The 18,168-nt window shown below is 35.5% G+C and overlaps 3 protein-coding genes across 7 annotated transcripts; all 3 read left to right on the top strand.

Annotated features, from left to right (window-relative positions):
• Positions 1–1,773: 1,773 nt before the first annotated feature.
• On the top strand, positions 1,774–6,914 carry LOC114138559 (gastrula zinc finger protein XlCGF8.2DB-like). Of its 4 annotated transcripts, XR_003594232.1 has the most exons (4): positions 1,774–1,904; positions 3,813–3,978; positions 4,544–5,830; positions 6,600–6,914. XR_003594232.1 is itself a non-coding variant. In XM_028007912.1 (3 exons), the coding sequence occupies exons 1-3, from the start codon at positions 1,845–1,847 to the stop codon at positions 5,566–5,568; spliced, it is 1,251 nt and encodes a 416-aa protein (XP_027863713.1). In that variant the 5' UTR covers positions 1,774–1,844; the 3' UTR covers positions 5,569–6,009. The 4 variants fall into 4 exon arrangements, 3 of the variants coding, with proteins under 3 accessions (XP_027863713.1, XP_027863715.1, XP_027863714.1); XM_028007912.1 differs by lacking the exon at positions 6,600–6,914 and having other exon boundaries at positions 4,544–6,009; XM_028007914.1 differs by lacking the exons at positions 4,544–5,830; positions 6,600–6,914 and adding an exon at positions 4,096–4,268.
• A 1,053-nt stretch (positions 6,915–7,967) lies between these two features.
• On the top strand, positions 7,968–12,965 carry LOC114138561 (zinc finger and SCAN domain-containing protein 2-like). The gene is made up of 3 exons (XM_028007915.1): positions 7,968–8,086; positions 9,899–10,079; positions 10,729–12,965. Exons 1-3 carry the CDS (start codon positions 8,084–8,086, stop codon positions 11,697–11,699), a joined length of 1,155 nt encoding a protein of 384 aa, XP_027863716.1. The 5' UTR covers positions 7,968–8,083; the 3' UTR covers positions 11,700–12,965.
• A 635-nt stretch (positions 12,966–13,600) lies between these two features.
• LOC114138557 (zinc finger protein 37-like) lies at positions 13,601–16,917 on the top strand. 2 transcript variants are annotated; one of them, XM_028007909.1, is made up of 3 exons: positions 13,601–13,704; positions 15,253–15,418; positions 15,717–16,917. In XM_028007909.1, exons 1-3 carry the CDS (start codon positions 13,702–13,704, stop codon positions 16,793–16,795), a joined length of 1,248 nt encoding a protein of 415 aa, XP_027863710.1. In that variant the 5' UTR covers positions 13,601–13,701; the 3' UTR covers positions 16,796–16,917. The 2 variants fall into 2 exon arrangements, with proteins under 2 accessions (XP_027863710.1, XP_027863709.1); XM_028007908.1 differs by having other exon boundaries at positions 13,607–13,704; positions 15,210–15,418.
• The last annotated feature ends 1,251 nt before the right edge of the window (positions 16,918–18,168 follow it).

Genomic DNA, 18,168 nt, shown 5'->3' on the forward strand with positions numbered 1-18,168 from the left:
CTTCTTTTTTTTCTTTTTCTTTTTACAATGTGCAGCTTAATTTCCAGCTGTTGCAAAAGATGAATCTTGTGGTCAAATGTGTTTCCTAATTTATGATGTTTTAAAATGTGATGAACTTTAATGCTGTGAAAAGCTCATATTTGCGGAAGCCCAGCATCAACACAAGGACACTAACCGGTTGGGCCAAAGCATTTTAAGATGCAAAAATGAGACGGTTTAAAAACATATCCTAACATTATGGGACTTGAGCCATTTTCAACATTTGAAACCCCAAAAGTCGAAAATATTCACCTTTTGAAACTCAGAAATTTCCAAATTTTTTCCAGAAAATTTATGAGGCTATAGTTATTTAGCGGAAATTTACTTCCTTTTTTAAATGCTTATTTAGGACATCATACCTCTATGTCCGAAGCTTTTAATTAGAAACGAACATGGATCCATTGCAAGGACAGAGCACAGTTAAATGAACTGAAATAAAATCTTTAAACAACAAAATATAACCGGAGGGGATAGCAAGTTTTTTCCTTTGCTTTATTTTGATTCTCAAACGATGTGACGATCCACTTCCTGGATTAGTCACGTGGTTCGGCCCGTTTAGGGGGCTTCATACGTCACCACGCGCTCCATCAACCCGCCTCCACGCGCGCTTCATCCAAATCTAAAAATCTGCCCGGATTTCCCGATACGCTTCGAAGCCTCGACACAGAAACACGTCACTGCTGCACGTCCGCAGAATGAAGAAAATGGTAAGAAAGAATATTTTTCTGTTTTCTCACTTTTACTTATTTTCTCAGAACGGGAAGCAAAGCTGATATTTTAACTCACTGAATTTTGCGTGTTTATTTTGAACAATAATATGTCAGTATAATTACTTTAATATGATTATGATGTCTTTGGTTACTAATTAACAGAGTTGGGTTGTAACTAATTACATTTACTCACTTACTTTTACATGAGTAACTTTTTGGAAGTTTTTTTTTTTACGAGTGCAGTTTTTGTCAAAGCTTCATAAGTTTTATTTTAAAAAATGTTTTTTTTGCCTGATTTTCTGATTTTGCATTTATGTTATATGAATTATTTTAATTTCGGTCTTTAAAACACTAACATTTAACCTAACTTTATGTTGGTTGCTTGATGCTTTAACTTGTAAATACTAAATTATTGATAATTTGATCAGTTACTTAGTACTTGAGAAGACTTTTTGAAAAATAATTTTTTACTCTAACTTGAGAAATGTTTGCATGGTTTCTTATAATTTTACTTGAGTAAAATTTGTTGCAGTTATAGTTAGTAGTTATTGTTTTCACTAATTAATTACTATTTTTTATTTCAGTTAACAAAAATGTTTTCTCAATTTCAGTTTTTGTTAGCTTTAGTTAAACTTGGTCAATGACCGATTAAAAATACTGTCAACGTAACAAAACCTTTACTGATGCACTGTTTTGCACAAAAAAGAAGCCCTGAAATCACAGTAAAATATTAGCTGCTGTGGTTGGCTAAATTTTACCGTATAAGTTCTGTAAAATTAAACTAATCTTCATTTATCTTAAGGAAAAATAACTATAAGGAATGTGATGGTTATGGACAAAAAGAAATTGTATGTTTTGATGAAGCACTTTAAATATACAACTATAGGAGCAAGAAAGACAATTTTAAGAACAGAATGGAAAAAGAAAGAAATCAGGATTTTAAAAAAAGTGTTATTTTTACATATTATACAATTAAAACATGGAATACAGTGGGTGAAGGCTATGTAGTCACACACTGGTGTACGGTAGGTGGCGGTATGCATCTCTAAAGCTGTAATCTGCCAAGAAGAAGAAGAACAAGAGAAACTGTCCTGTATGTCTCGGCATTCACAAATTTCTGCCTTGTCTTCGCACGTCGTTAAGACAAATAAAATGGTAAGAATATTTTCTTCTGTTTTCTCAGGTTGACTTTCCTGAGAGTCAACCTGAGAAGTTTAATGAATTTAATGAATTAGTTTAATGAATCGGAAACAGCTGATATTTTAACCCTCCACATTTTGCGCACTCTTTTTGAACATAAAGTCAATACCGATTTTTGACAAAACGGGTCAAATATGTCGCCTGTTTGTCAATAACAACTTTAAAAATAACGCTGCGTTTATTTGTGTTTTAAAAGTAGCAGTTATGTTAGCAACGCAGATATTCAGAAAGGATAGGTGGCTGTGTCGATGCCTGATTAATAGTAATGCTATTGTAACAAAACCATTTGCAAAATGCTGTTCTCTTTCCAATTTAAGGAATATGTTTCTGTTGTCTCAGATGATAATTTTATTTCACATCTCTGATATGACAGCATTCAGTGCTCCCGTTAACCGTAAACAGTTCATCTTGCTACAGGCTATTTCCCGTTAACATCTAAGTATAACAGACTAAAATAATGTTGGAGTTCATTCATTTTTTGTCTCTGTGCGCCACCCAGGTTCGTTAACTAGTTCCATAAACATAGGTAATTAAGCTGCAGCGTGTAAACAGATAAAAGAACGAAAAACATAGAATCCATAATAGTAACTAAGGCTGCAAGTATGCAAATTGCAGCAATGTGAACTGAAGCGGACAATTTATTCATTTTTTGACCACTTATTTTAGGAAAATATCATCACTGGCCCTCATTTGGCTGTTAAGCAGCTTTTAGGCGCTGTTTCTAGTCTGGACTTGAAGTCAGGAGTAGACAAAGCTGAAGTTGGTTTCTGATTGTAGCTTCCGATTCGGGAAATGGCTAAAGAGTGATTCCACTTAATTTTTCACTAAGTTCAGCATCTTTATTCTTTTCTAGTTAAAAACTACAACAAGACTCTTCAAACCTGAACTGGATTATTCTGCTCTAATAGCAGAATATTTAAAACCAACTTTGTGATTTGTGAAACCTTTATTGGATTTGTGAAACGCCAATAAAGGGCAGTATGAAGGTAACTTAAAAAAAATCTTCTCTAGTTATAAAGTTATAACACCTAGACTTTAATATTCTGCTATTAGTTGAGAATAACTCAACCCCAGGTTTGGAGTGTCTAGGTGCTGTACTGAGGTGGAGCAGTTCTGTTTTTGCATGTGGTCTACATGCAAAAACAGGATGAAATCAACCTTTATTGAAGTTTCACAAATCAGATAAAGGTTTCACAAATCACAAAGTTAGTTTTAAATATTCTGCTATTGCAGCAGAATAATCTAGTACAGATCTGAAAAGTCTAGGTGTTGTAGTTTTTAAAAAAACTAGAATAGATAAAAGATGCTGGAGGTAGTGTAAAATTAGGTGGAATCACACCTTTAGCCATTTTCTGAATCAGAAGCTGCAATCAGAAACCAACTTCAGCTTCATTGGGAGTTGCTGATTGAGATTACAAGCTCTCTGGATTTTAAACTGAACTGAAAGGCTTTTTGGCTGTCTAACTGGGTGACAATGAAATGCCTTCTCCACTTTGGAATAATTATTGACAACACTAGTATCAGCAACGCCTCAAATGTGGTGCCCATTTAATGAGAAGAGAGTTTCCTGGCACTGATATGACAGTCCATTCATCTTTCTGTTGTTAAAGGCAAACAGTTCATGCTAACAGGCCATTTAGATAGCATTCCTTCACCCTTTCACAGCCATATTTTTAGCAAATGTTAATTGTTTTTTCAACCTAGCCAGCTGATTTTATTGGCTATGTGTCGATTACAGATGTCTCTGGTCATCCAGACAGTAGTAATTATTTTTTACGTTGCCTTTTCGGTATCCATTGTTTGGCTATATAATGGTTTAGTTTCCCACTTTGATGCCAAATGACATGTTTGATTGGTGTTCAGACTGACGCTGGTTGTTGGGAGCCGGATCGCATCCAGCTGGACTTATTGATGCCTACAGACAAGACCTCTGGAAGAGGAGATTCCTCCAACACCTTCTTCATTGAGACAGTTTTCGGAAAGCACGTCCCTCGGTCTGTCTGTGTGAACCCTCAGCCCACCGTCATTGGTAAGTCTCAATACATGTGGGAAAACTGCTGAATAAAACAAATGAAATCAGGTATTTGAATGTGTGTTTCTATAATACCTGCTCTTCAGCAGTTATCGCATTCTTATCCTCAATCAGTGGTCAATGAGCTAAATTTACAGTTCAGTGTCCCACTCTGACGACCTTCATGAAGTGCCCAGTGGATGTGTCTGCACTGTGCCTTTTTTATATCCTCATATCAGTCAGAGATGTGACTGAGGTTTCCACTCTGATGACAGGCCAAGATGTCATCAGAAACCAGCTGATATTGATTTGCACATATGAGATATCGTCTAAGTATGGACAAACATTTTTCTACTTATTCTTTTTGGCTTTTAGTCACCCTTTTCATAAATATTTATTCTTTGTCATTCCAGGATTTTACCAGTAACTTTTTTGTGGACTAATTAGCATTCATTTTTTGTTCTTTGAGGAATATTTGCCAATATCTGGTGTGAATTTAATGCCAATGCCCCTTTTAGAAATGCCTGTACAGTTTACTTAAAGTGCAGGGTAAATACTTTCTCATATGCATTATGTGTTTTAGTGTTTCCTGCAGATGTTAAGCAGATGCTGATGGTTAAAGAAGAAATCTCAGAAGACCAAAAACCTAATGTGGACCTGCATGACCCAAAGTCCCACCACATAAAGGAAGAAGAGGAGAGAGTCTGCATCAGTCAGGGGGAAGTGCTGCAAAATGTGAAGGAGGAGATAGAAAGTGCCATAAAGAGTGAGGATGAGTGCGAAGACACCAAGAAGGATGAAGAGGACAATGATGTAGAGTTGAAACACTTGTCAGACTCTGGACAGAAAACTAAAGTCATGGACAAAGATCCTGAGTCAGATGGAAAACTTGTTAACAAACCAAATTCAGAAATAGGGTCTCAAGGGTTGCTGGATATTAAGAAATGTTTTACAAAGAACAAAATTGGTGGCTCACAAAGGAAGGCCAAAACAGGAGATAAGTTTAGTTGTGAAGACTGTGGAAAAACATTTATTAAAAAACAGAATTTAAACATACACATGAGAATCCACACAGGACAGAAACCTTTCTGTTGTGATGTCTGTGGATACAAATTTGGCCGTAAATCACATTTAAACTCACACAAGAGATTCCACATGGGACAGAAACCATTCTGTTGTGATCTCTGTGGACATAGATTTAGCCGTAAATCTAGCTTAAACACACACATGAAACTCCACACAGGACAAAAACCTTTCTGTTGTGATCTCTGTGGACATAGATGCAGCCAAAAAGCTAATTTAAACTCACACATGAGAATCCACACAGAACTGAAACCTTTCGGTTGTGATCTCTGTGGACAGAAATTTAGGCGTAAATCTAGTTTAAGCACACATGTGAGAATCCACACAGGGCAGAAACCTTTCTGTTGTGATCTCTGTGGACATAGATTTAGCCGTAAATCTAGCTTAAACACACACATGAGAATCCACACAGGGCTGAAACCTTTCTGTTGTGATCTCTGTGGACATAAATTTAGCCGTAAATCTGTTTTAAGCAGACATATGAAAATCCACACAGTACAAAAATCTCTTTATTTGTCTAACTAGTAGTTTTTTAGCCTTTTCTAAGCCATCTTTTTTCACCTATTTAATCTGTAGTGCCTTGCAAACGTATTCATACCCCTTGAACTTTTCCACTGTAACTGGCTGTGAAGTATTTATGCTGGCCTACCTCATTCTTTATTTTAGCTGGGTTGAAGAGGAATTAGTGTTATTGTCCATTTGTCGTTCTCATGGTATTGATTTTTGTTCTGTGATGATTTTAATTGACTGTTTTCGTGTTGAAGGAGTTTGACATGTTGGCAGTACAGTCAGTTTTGGGGGGAATGCTAATTTTTGAATTTTCCATTGAATTGTGTTGTAAGAAACAGATTTTGTCTCTATTGATTTTCTAATTCACATCTATGAATAAAGAGAGTGAAGAAAGAATATTTTTCTGTCTCAGTTTTACTTATTTTCTCAGAACATGAAGCAGAACTGATATTTTAACTCACTGAATTTTGTGTGCTTATTTTGAACAATAGTATGCCAGCATAATTACTTTAATATGATTATGATGTACCCAACCCAATTAACAGGGTTGGGTTGTAACTAATTACATTTACTCACTTTTACATGAGTAACGTTTTGGAATTTTTTTTTTTTTTAGTATTTCTACTATGCTATATTTTACCTTTACTTGAGTAATTTTATGATCAAGTGTCACTACTCTTGAATAAAATTTCTGGATACGCTACCTACTATGCTCTGAGCAACGTCCCTGAATGAAGAACAAGCTGTTTTAACCAAAATTGGACACACCTGCAGTTTTTGTCAAAGCTTCATAAGTTTTATTTAAAAATAATTTATTTGGAAAAATGTTTCTTTTGCCTGATTTTCTTATTTTGTATTTATATTATCTGAATTATTTTAATTTCAGTCTTTAAAACGCTGATATTAACATAACTTTATATATATTTAACATATATTTATATTATCGGATGCTTTAACCTTTAAATATTAAATTAATTTGATCAGTTACTTACTACTAGAGTAGACTTTTTGCAAAATAATTTTTTAGGAGGTTGAAATGTTGGCAGTACAGCCAATTTTGGGATGAATGTTTATGGTTTGAAAATAATTCTTTAAGTTTGAACTTTGCATTTCATTCTGTCGAAAAAAAAATTGTCTTTGTTTATCCAATGCATGTCTGTTAACAGAAAAAAAGAGATTGAATCCATTTAGTAAGAATGTAAATACTTTACACTTTATGTGATTAGATTAATTCTGGAAACTGTTGAAAAAGTTATCCTGTGCCCGATAACAGGGAGCTGCTTTAAAGCGGATATTTCATACTTTAAATACTCCCCTTTCACATGTAAATCATTCACTTATGGTCTACATAAAGTAGAACTGCAATACTTTTGTCTGAATTTCAACACTTATGCTCAGAATTTAGATCATTATTGACAATATTGGTATCAGTGGCGCCTCAAACGCAGTGCCTAGTTAATATGAAGAGACGTTCCTGGGACTGATATGACAGTCCAGTCATCTTTCTGTTGTTTAGTTCCCTCAAATGGCCATAAATGCATGGCAAGATGCATTTATTCCATATAGGAAAAGAAATGTTAAATTAGTAATTAAAGGAAAAGAAATAGAAATATGCAAAAGATGGGATGAAGATAAAGAAAGAAAAATGTACAGAATACAAAAATCTGTAATAAAGAACAAAGCAGAAGGGAAGATGTAAGTTACAATATTTAGAGATGAATCTATTTATAATGAGAAGGAATAACGCATCTGATTGTGGAGAATAAGAAAGTGTGGATAATCTTTTCATTAAGTGTTTTAAATATGCAACTGAAAGAGGATGAAAGAAAATCTGAAGGAGATAAGGGAAGAAAGCAGAGTCTAAAGTGAATTTTATGAACAAAAGAGAAAGAGGAAGAAATCAGAATAATAAAGTATTATGTCCACCGTGTTGACAGCCTGTGGTTAGGGTAGTGTGTCAATCACGTTCCTAATCGTAACTACTCATTTTAACCTTCCCAGAAATACACAGTACGGTGAAATTTAAAGGGTTTTTGAAAAGTTTTCTTTGGATTTGTCTGCTTTTTCTACAATTCCCTCTCCAGTCCTTCTAGCTGCCAATGACAATGACATTAACTTGATTGAAATAAAATACTATTTAATTCATGTGAAAGTTAATTGCCTTTGGTGCACTACTAACTACATTGCCCCATTCTGTCATGTTACAACCACAAGTTAAATGCATGTAAATAATTTTTTGTTTAACAAATAAAAATCAGAAAAGTGAAAAAAAAATAAAAAAATAAAAAAATAAAGTATTATTATTTATACACATTCCAAATATAGCAGGTGGAGGATATGAAGTTACACACTGGTGTACAGTAGGTGGCGGTATGCACCTCTGAAGTGGCTTGCAATCTACCAACAAGGAGAAGGAGAAGAAGAAAAAGAAGAAGAAGCAGAAGAAGAAGAAGAAGCAAAGAATTGTCCTGTATAGCTACACATTTATAAATATTCGCCTCCTCTTCGTGCGTCCACAAAATAAAGTAAAATGGTAAGAATGTGTTTTCTGTTTTCAGTTTGACATTTCTCAGAAGGTGAATCGGACACAGATTATATTTAACTCCCTTAATTCGCGCGCTCATTTTGAACAAAAAGATATCGCCGATTTTCGGCAAAACGGGTTAGTTATATGGCCTGTTAGTCAATAACTACTTTAAAATGACGATGATGTTATTAGTTACCATTTAATAAACAATGTAAGACGTGTAATAAGGTGACTGCACGTACTTGGGATGGAAAGTAGCAGTTCTGCAACGCAATGTTTACAGAGGATAGGCAGCTGTGTCGGTGCCCGATTAAAAATACTGCCAACATTACACAACGTTTTGCATAGTGCTGTTGTATTTCCAGTTTATATAATATATTTTAAAGAATATGTTTTGATGCCACATATGACAATCGTGTTTCACCTTTCTGAGCAGCACCGACGATCATAACCAGTTCAACTTCCTACACGCCATTTCCCGTTGCATGTTTTCTCCATGTTACAGTGGGAATCAGCATACCTTCTTGATCATGGAACCAAAAGATAAAGCGAGCAACTATAAACCGAAGTCGACATTTTAGGCTTTCTGTGAGCAGCATGTTTCAGGAAAATCTCATCACCGACCTTCATTGGGTTGTTAATCTAATCAAGCATCACTGCAAAGGTCCCATCACGTGTTGTTCACAAAGTACCAGACGTGTGAGCTGCATGATCAAAACAAATCACACCAGCTTGTAAGAGCTGAACTGTTATTAACTGCACTTTTCTGTCAGCGTTTGTGTGCTACAGTTGAAGTCAGCATATGTTTTTAGTCATGGAACCGAAAGAGAAGAGAAAGTTTCAGATGTAACTGTGATTACTAGAGAAAAAGATTAAAAGGAACAGCAATTAATGTTGTTAATTAACAACAATAACTTGCTAGAACTTGCTATAGTTGCTATACTTGCTATAGTTGATCTCACAAGTAGTGCAGTTTCTTACTGAATCCACCCCAATTCTTACGAATTAATTTTTCCCTTATGGCTGTTATAAGAGGAAAATAGATGAGTTAGAGGAAACCAAACAGGTAGAGAGAACAGCTAAAATGCAGCTGCAAAGTCAGAGAGAAAACAAATTAGAGCGGCGTGTCAAACTTCCACTGACAAACTTTATAACCATTTATTTACTCCTTTGTACCTTAATCTCTAAATAAAGAGACAAAGAAGAAAAAATAAATCATCGTATGATTTAAGAGTGAAAAAATTAATTAACACTGATTTAAAATAAAAATAATTAGTTAAAAAATTAAACATGAATAAAATGTATGAATTAAAAAGTGGCTAAAAATAACAAAGGTAAAATAAATACAATAGAAGTAATTGGCTAAAAAATAAACTAATGAATAAAACAATAAGACTAGAAATATTAAATGACTGATATTGTTAAATACAATGTTACACTGGACAGTCAAATAACTAATATTTATTTTTTACATGAATGAATTATCTGCAACATTAATTACTTTATCAATACATACATTTTCATTTTTATTGAAAATTTTGGCAAGATACATTTTTTGCTGAATCGACCTCAACTTTTCTTTCTATTGATTCTGTATTTCGACTGCACCGCTTCATCATTCCACAGCCACATTTTTGCAAATGTCCAGCAAATACTTAACATCAGTGGAGCAAGCTGATTTTATTGGCTAGAGGACAATTACCAGATGTTTCTATCATAATTATTTGCTATGTTGCCTTTTCTCTAATCATTTGTTTGGCTATATAATAGTTTATTTTCTCTCTTTGATGCCAAATGACATGTTATATTGGTGTTCAGACTGACGCTGGTTGTTGGGAGCCAGATTGCCTGGTAGATCGCATCCAGTCGGACTTATTGGTGCCCACAGACAAGACCTCTGGAAGAGAAGATGATTCCTCCAACACCTTCTTTATCAGGACTGGTTCTGGAAGTCACGTCCCTCGGTCTGTCTGTGTGAACCTGGAGCCCACTGTCATGAGTAAGTCTCAGTACATGTGGTAAAGATACTGAATAAAGTAAATGTAATCAACTATTTGAATCTGTTTATTAAAGTCAATATTATGTGTGGCTATTTGTTCTCCATCCCTGGTAAGATGAGGTGTGTCCACCGGGACCTACCACCAGCTACACTGTATATTTGCCCTTAAATACAAGCATAAATGTCCCCACATAAATACTTGAAATAACAAATATTTTAAATAGTAAAAAAGCTATTTTACCTTTGTTTTTAATCCAATGCATATCTGAATGAATAGGAATAGATCTTAAATGATGACAAGACAGAGCTGAATAAGCTGTTCCTCCTTCAGCAGTCATCACATTTCAGTCCTCAATCAGTGGTCCATGAGCTAAATTTATGTTCAGTGTCTCACTCTGACTACCTTCATTAAGTTCTCAGTGGATGTGCCTGTAAAGTGCCTGTCCTCTATCTTCATAGCAGCCAGAGATGTGACTGAAGTTTCCACTCTGGTTCAAAATAATGTGCGGATTCCCCGATGGTAATTCATAGGTGTAGTCATTGGAGGCTAGGGATATTTTGTCAAGTATTTATTCCCACAATGTTAATAGTCCAGGCTGAAGTTTATATCCTTTCTAAAATGCATAATGTGTTTCAATGTTTCCTGCAGATGTTAAGCAGATGCTGATGGTTAAAAAAGATGACGCAGAAGACCGAAAACCTAATGCAGACCTGCATGACCCAAAACCCCAACACATAAAGGAGGAAGACGAGGAGGTCTGCATCAGTCTGAGGGGAGAGCTGTTCAAAGTGAAGGAGGAGATAGAAAGTGACATGAAGAGTGAGGATGATAAACAGTCCCCTCTGTTCTCACAGCTTTATCAAGACCAAATTAAAGACAGAGACCTTCCAGAAGTAAAGAATGAAGGAGAATCCATCAAGATAGAAAATTTTGAAGGTGGTTCCAGGTCCTTCAAGCATGAAGACACCGTGAAGGATGAAGAGGACGACGATGATGTAAAGTATCCCGTCCCTGAGATGAAACACTTGTCAGACTCTGCCCCGCCTTCAGTCACAGTCCATGTCCTTAGTTTTCAGTACATAGCTCCTGAGTCAAATGGAAACCTTGTTAACAAACTAGATGCAGAAGTAGGTTTTACAGAGAACAAAAATGTCGGCTCACGAAGGAAGGCCCAGAAAGGATGGAAGGTGAACTGTGAAGTCTGTGGCAAAACATTTTGTGAAAAACGGAATTTAAACACTCACATGAGAATCCACACAGGAGAGAAACCTTTCTGTTGTAAAGTATGTGGACATAGATCGTGTCAAAAATCAAGTTTAAACAGACATATGATAATCCATACGGGACAGAAGCCTTTCTGTTGTGACCTCTGTGGACATAGATTTACCCTTAAGTCAAGCTTAAACAGACACATGGGAATCCACATGGGACAGAAACCTTTTTCTTGTGATCTCTGTGGACATAAATGTAGCCAAAAAGTAAACTTAAACTCACACATGAGAATCCACACAGGACAGAAACCTTTCTGCTGTGATCTCTGTGGACATACATTTAGGCGCAAGTCGCATTTAAACACACACATGAAAATCCACAGTCGGCAAAAAGTAACTCCTTTATGATGACTCACACTGCAAAGCATCATTCGCTGTGAAATATTCATGTTGTCGTTTAAGGCAACAGTCTTCACTTTTAATCTTAAGACGTTTAATATCATTTACAGATTTGCTTAGTAACATGACTGATGGTTTCGTAGCAAGACATGTTTTTTTTTTCCTATCATTTCATGTAATGTCCAGACTGAGCTGTAGCAAAGGTGTGTGTTCTTTTCTCATGTGTTTCTCTACGGTACAAAAGGCAAAATGTTTGTGTGATGCACAAGATGTCAACATTGAGTTGAAGGGGACCTATCTTCAGAATCCACTTTTTTGTGTACGTTGAGTGTCTAGGACTGCAAAAAATTTTAATTGATTCTTTCCCTGTGCTGCGTAGATATCTTTAAATTATTTTTGGATCATAATTTCCAGTCTTTATTTTTTTTTCTATTCCCTATCATGTTTTCTTGTCTATTGAATCACAGTATTTGCTGTGGAACTGCTAAACATCCAGCTAACCATTTTTGTTAATCCGCCATATTCTTTTGCATTGTTTTTGTAGTGCAAGTTCAGCTGTGCTGAAGCTGCAAGTAGAGAAGTCAAAATGTTTGGTTGTAGCTTGTTTGAACTCAGAACATTTCTTGTGGGTTAATACACGCTCCTCAGCATCAGACGTGAAATGTCTCATTCACATTTAAAAAGACCGCAGACCAATGAGTCGCTCTAAAACCCGCCTCAGAACTGGGGTAAACGAGGGGCCGGTGGAGGAAGAATGATGAGGAATTCAGATATAACTGGCTGTGAAGTATTTATACTGTCACATTCTTTATTTTGAGGGGGGGATGTTGGTATTATTGTCCATTTATTGTTATCAAAGTGAACTGCTCAATATACCATGATATTAATTTTTGTTCTGTGTCCTTTCTGATTATTTTAACTAGATGTTTTAGCCTTGAAGGAATTTGAAATCTTGGCAGCCAAATTTTGATTTAATGTTTATGGTTTGGAAATGATTCTTTGTTTGAACTTTGCTTTTCCTTGTGTGTTAAGAAACCCATTTTGTCTTTGTTTTTGTTTTTTTTATCCAATCCATGTATATGAATAGGAAAAGATCTCAAATCTGTTAAAGAATGTAAATTCTCTGTCTCTCTGTATTTGATTAGATTAACTGGAAAATGTTGGAAACCTTATCCTGTGCCTTTTAACAGGGAGCTGCTTTAATCCCCTGTCATGTTTGTATGGTCATTGGGGTAGGTTGGCATTATCTACAATAAAAACTAAAAAGCAGTGTTAGAATTGGCTCCCTTCATTTGCTCTTTCACGAACTGAGCAGATTAAATATAAATATTAAAATACCCTGGGTCGTCCAGCACGGGAAATTTTAAAGTCATGCTCGGAAAAGAAAAAAAAAAAGAAATGAGGAGTTTTGGATGGATAATTCAAAAGAAAAGAAAAGATTTTCAAATGAATAGCCCAGAAATTAGCCAAACACCAATATCAGTTATACCACTCTGGGTTTTACCATAAGCAATAATAATGTATCATTAACAAGAAAAAAGATCAACCTTACTTTATAGATATTCATTAGATACAAAAGTATATTGGTAAATGTGATCACTGTGAGAAATATGAAACAATAGAGCATGTTATATTAGAATGCCATAAATATGAAAATGAGAAGCTGTGAGGAGAGTTTGAAAATATTAATGAGTATTATTAATACATTGAAAAAGAACTTAGGTAACTAACATATTCAAGTCATTATTAGATTTAAAGAAAACTAAATTGTTTCATAAAATTAGATTGTATATAGTAGTTATAATTATGTGTAAATGTGTGGATAAATTTTTACGATAGGTAGAAATTAAATTCTCATGAACCATACTCCGTACCAGTAGGTGGCAGTAATGCATACTTAACGTTACTTGCCAACAACCAATAAAACACTCGAGGACGAAGGAGGAGGTCTTATAAATCTAAGCGTTTACAAATTTTTGCCTCCTTTTTGCACGACCACAAAATAAAGAAAATGGTAAGAACATTTATGTTTTCTCAGTTTGGGTTTTCTTAAAAAGCGAATCGGAAACAAAGCTAATATTTTAACTCCAAATGTGTTCGTTCATTTTGAACATGAAACCATTTTCGGCAAACGGGTAGCTATATTTCCTGTTAGTCAATATTAATATGACAAGGATGTTGGTTAATATTTAATAAACCGTGTAAGACGTGTAATAAGGTATCTGCACTTGTGATGGAAAGTAGCAGCTCTGCTCAAATCAATGTTTACCAAGGATAGGTGGCTATGCCGATGCCTGAATAAAAATACTGCGAACGTAACAAATCAGTTTTCTGAATTCCCTCATATTTCCAATTCTAAGAACATATTTCTGTAGCCGCAGATGACAATTAAGTTTAACATCTCTGATGTCTACATAGCAGCATTCAGTGCCAAGCATCTCCATGCAAGAACACTATCGACCGTAGTTCAAATTGCTACAGGCTATTTCCAGTTCACATCTGAGTATGCAAGAATAAAATAACTAAAACGGCAAAGACGCATAAACGGCAGCAATAATGTAAGCTGAAGTGTACATTTTAGGTTTTCTGCGATCACAATATTTTAGGAAAAAATCATCATCGACTATCATTTGGTTGTTAAGCAATCTAGTCTAGCCGTCATTGTTCTAAGATCCCGAGGCTATCACTAGATCCCGTGTTGTTCACAAAGTACCAGTAATGTGAGCTGCATAGTCAGAACAAATCACACCAGCCTGTAACAGCTCAACTGTTATTAGCTGCACTTTCTCATAATTTTTGCTATGTTTTGATCATGGAAACAAAAGAGAAGAGAGAATCCAAGATTAACAGCAACAGTAATTAATGTCTTCAGCTAAAGGACAATATCTACAATTAATATCACACGTAGTCCATTTCTTACTGAATATCTTCAGAACCAAGCAGGTAGAGAGAGCAGCTAAAATGACAATTAGAAAGTCAGAGAACGACAACAAATTAGAGCTGTGTGTCAACCTCTCACAATCAATCTCCTATTTATTTGTCTGTAAACAAATGGACAGGAGAAAAAGTTAAAATAAAAAAAAAATATTAGAAGACAAAATAAACCAATGTATCATTTAAAAAAGAGACATAAAAAATGAACACAGGTAAAATAAATGCAATACTTTACCTAAAAAATAAAATAATAAAACAATAATACTGGAAATGAAATGGTAAAGTAAATTAGTTATATTGTTAAATACTATTGAAAATGATAAACAAATATAACTATGTCACACTGGATAGTCAAATAACTGGAATTTTTTTGGATTTATAACATTAATTACTTTATCAAGCCATTTATTCATTTTCATTACTAATTTTGGCAAAAGATACATTTCCACTTCACGCTGCATCTTCTCGTCCTCAGTAGCTTTAAATATCCCATTTCTTGCTTCTTCAATTTATTGGCTAAGGGTTGATTACAATGTCTCTATAGTAATTATGTGATGCGTTGCCTTTTCTGTATCCATTTGGTAGTTTCCCTCTTTGATGCTACATGACATGTTTTATTGGTGCTCAGACTGACGCTGGCTGTTTGGAGCCGAATTGCCTGGGAAACAGCCTCCAGTCAGATGGATTGATGCATAGAGACAAAACCTCTGGAAGAGGAATTTCCTCCATTGAGACCATTTCTGGAAATCGCATCCCTCAGGCCGTCTGTATGAAGCTGGAGCCCACCGTCATGGGTAAGTCTCACCACATGTGGTAAAGTACTGAATAAAGCAAATGTAATCAAGTATTTGAATTTGCTTATTAAAGTCAATATTATGTGTGGCTATTTGTTCTCCATCCCTTGCAACACGAATTGCACACTAGACACTACCATCACTTACACTATTATGTTAGCTCCTTGTATACAAGCATAAATGTCCCCACATAAATCCTTGATTTGGAACAACAAATCCAAGCAGTCAGAGATGTGACTGAAGTTTCCACTCTGGTCCAAAAATAACTTTTGATTGCTTGTTTCAATGTTTCCTGCAGATGTTAAGCAGATCCTGGTGGTTAAAAAAGAAGACACAGAAGATGAAAATCCTAGTTCTGATCGGCATGACCCAAAACTCTGCCACATAAAGAAGGAAGATGAGGATGTCTGCATCAGCTTAGGGGGAGAGCTGCACAAAGTGAAGGAGGAGTTTGAAAATGGCCTGAAAAGTGAGGATGGTGAACAGTCTCCTCTGCTCTCACAGCTTTATCAAGAGCAAATTAAAGACGGAGACCTTCCAGAAAAAAACAGAGGAGAATCCATCAGGATAGAAGATCATGGAGATGGTTCCAACTCCTTAGAGTCTGACGACACCAAAAGCAATAAAGAGGATGATAATGTAAAGCACCATGTCTCTGAAAGGAAAGACTTGGCAGACTCCAGACTGGAAACTGAGGACATGGACAATGACTGGAAGGAGAGCAGAGCTCCTGAGTCAGATGGAAACCTAGTTAACAAACAAGATTCAGAAATAGTCTCTCCAAGCTCACTGGATATTAAGAAATGTTTTACAAAGAACAAAAATGTTAACCCACGAAGAAAGGTACAGGCAGGAGGGGAGTTTAACTGTGAAGACTGTGGCAAAATCTTTTTTGGAAAATGGAATTTAAATGCACACATGAGAATCCACACAGGAGAAAAACCTTTCTGTTGTGATGTTTGTGGAGTCAGATTTAGCCATAGTTCACATTTAAACACACACATGAGAATCCATACAGGAGAAAAACCTTTCTGCTGTGATGTTTGTGGACACAGATTTAGACAAAAATCACTTTTAACTACACACATGAGAATCCACACAGGACAGAAACCGTTCTGTTGTGATTTTTGTGGACACAGATTTAGCCATAAATCTAGTTTAATCACACACATGAGAATCCACACAGGCCAAAAGCCTTTCTGTTGTGATCTCTGTGGAAATAGATTTAGTCGTAAAACTACCTTAAACAAACACATGAGAATCCACACAGGACAGAAACCGTTCTGTTGTGATCTTTGTGGACACAGATTTAGCTGTAAGTCACATTTAAGCAGACACATGAGAATCCACACAGGACAGAAAATAACTGCGGTATGATGACTCAAACTGCACAGCTCCATTTGGTTGTGAAGTATTTATTTGTTGGTATTCAATTCAACAGTCTTCACTTTTAATATTAAAACATTTTATTTAAGTAACATATTTGTTTAGTTGTATGACGGGGGTCTCAAACTCCAGTCCTCCAGCCGCTGTCCTGCAGTTTTTAGATGTGCCACAGGTACAAAACACTGGAATGAAACGGCTTAATGACCTCCTCGTGTAGATAATTTCTCCAGAGCCTTGCTAATGACCTAATTATTCTATTCAGGTGTGGTGCAGCAGAGGCACATCTAAAAGTTGCAGGACTGCGGCCCTCGAGGACTGGAGTTTGAGACCCCTGTTGTATGATTTGTAGTTTATTAGCTAATTAATCTGTTGCTTAGATTGAACTGTAGCACAGGTACGTTCTGAGTTCAGGTGTGTCTCCACGGTACAAAAATCACATTTTTTGTGTGATGCCCCAAGATGTCAATGCTTCCATTGCTAACATCAAAATTGAGCAACCCATCCAGTTTGAGGACTGGTGACCAACTGGTTTTAAATGGATTATGAAGATGATAGACAATAGATGTCTATCAATGAATAGGAAAAAATGCTTAAATTTGTTCTGTAAGAATGTAAATACACGCCTGCTTTATTTGACTATATTAACTCTGTACAGTGTTTAAAATGTGTTTATAGTGTAATTTTTTAAAAGTTAACTTGCACTTGTTAACAAGGACCTGTTTTAATCCTCTGCAGTATTTATATGGTCATTTAGAAATATTTGATGTGTTTTATTCAACAATTTAAAAACAAAAAAACGAGTATTCAATTATGAACTGAGCAGATTAAAATGATTGAAATCTTCACAAAGAGAAAATGTTGTTTCATTGTTTTCTGCACAAAGTAAACACTTAAGAGGAAACAATGGGACCTGGTCTTATGGGCTGGTTCTCACTAATTGATGAAATATTTATTAGGTTTAGGTCACTTTAAGATCTGTACAAGATGAACCAGCTGACCTTAACATCAACAGAACAAACTCACTTGTGAAAACATACAATATTCTTTCTTTTTTCAGGTAAAACTACAAATGTGACTCTTTCCACAGACATTAATATCAGTTGAATGTAAATATTGGGGATCCAGGAGGCCTGAGGGCTGCAGGCTGTTCTGTTCTACCTGGATGAGATGTTGCAGGAATTTGCTTTCTTGATGGGGACTGCGCCGTGCCTTTGCTGCTGATGGTTAGATGTCAGTAAGAGGATGGTGAAATAGATGAGTCACACCAAACTCTCACAACATAATAGTTTGTATTTTTAATATATTGTTTTAAAGAAATATTCTCATGAAAACACATGAACGTCTGAAACAATATTTAGTATTTG

This window comes from Xiphophorus couchianus, chromosome 22 (genome assembly GCF_001444195.1).
Source record: "Xiphophorus couchianus chromosome 22, X_couchianus-1.0, whole genome shotgun sequence".
Classification (NCBI taxonomy): Eukaryota; Metazoa; Chordata; class Actinopteri; order Cyprinodontiformes; family Poeciliidae; genus Xiphophorus; species Xiphophorus couchianus.

Coding starts and splice junctions, on each gene's coding strand:
- LOC114138559 (XM_028007912.1), top strand. CDS start 1,845: ATGTCTCGGCATTCACAAATTTCTGCCTTGTCTTCGCACGTCGTTAAG. Junction 1,905..3,812: donor TCGTTAAGACAAATAAAATG/GTAAGAATATTT, acceptor ATTGGTGTTCAG/ACTGACGCTGGTTGTTGGGA. Junction 3,979..4,543: donor CCCTCAGCCCACCGTCATTG/GTAAGTCTCAAT, acceptor TATGTGTTTTAG/TGTTTCCTGCAGATGTTAAG.
- LOC114138561 (XM_028007915.1), top strand. Junction 10,080..10,728: donor CCTGGAGCCCACTGTCATGA/GTAAGTCTCAGT, acceptor TGTTTCCTGCAG/ATGTTAAGCAGATGCTGATG.
- LOC114138557 (XM_028007908.1), top strand. CDS start 15,229: ATGACATGTTTTATTGGTGCTCAGACTGACGCTGGCTGTTTGGAGCCG. Junction 15,419..15,716: donor GCTGGAGCCCACCGTCATGG/GTAAGTCTCACC, acceptor TGTTTCCTGCAG/ATGTTAAGCAGATCCTGGTG.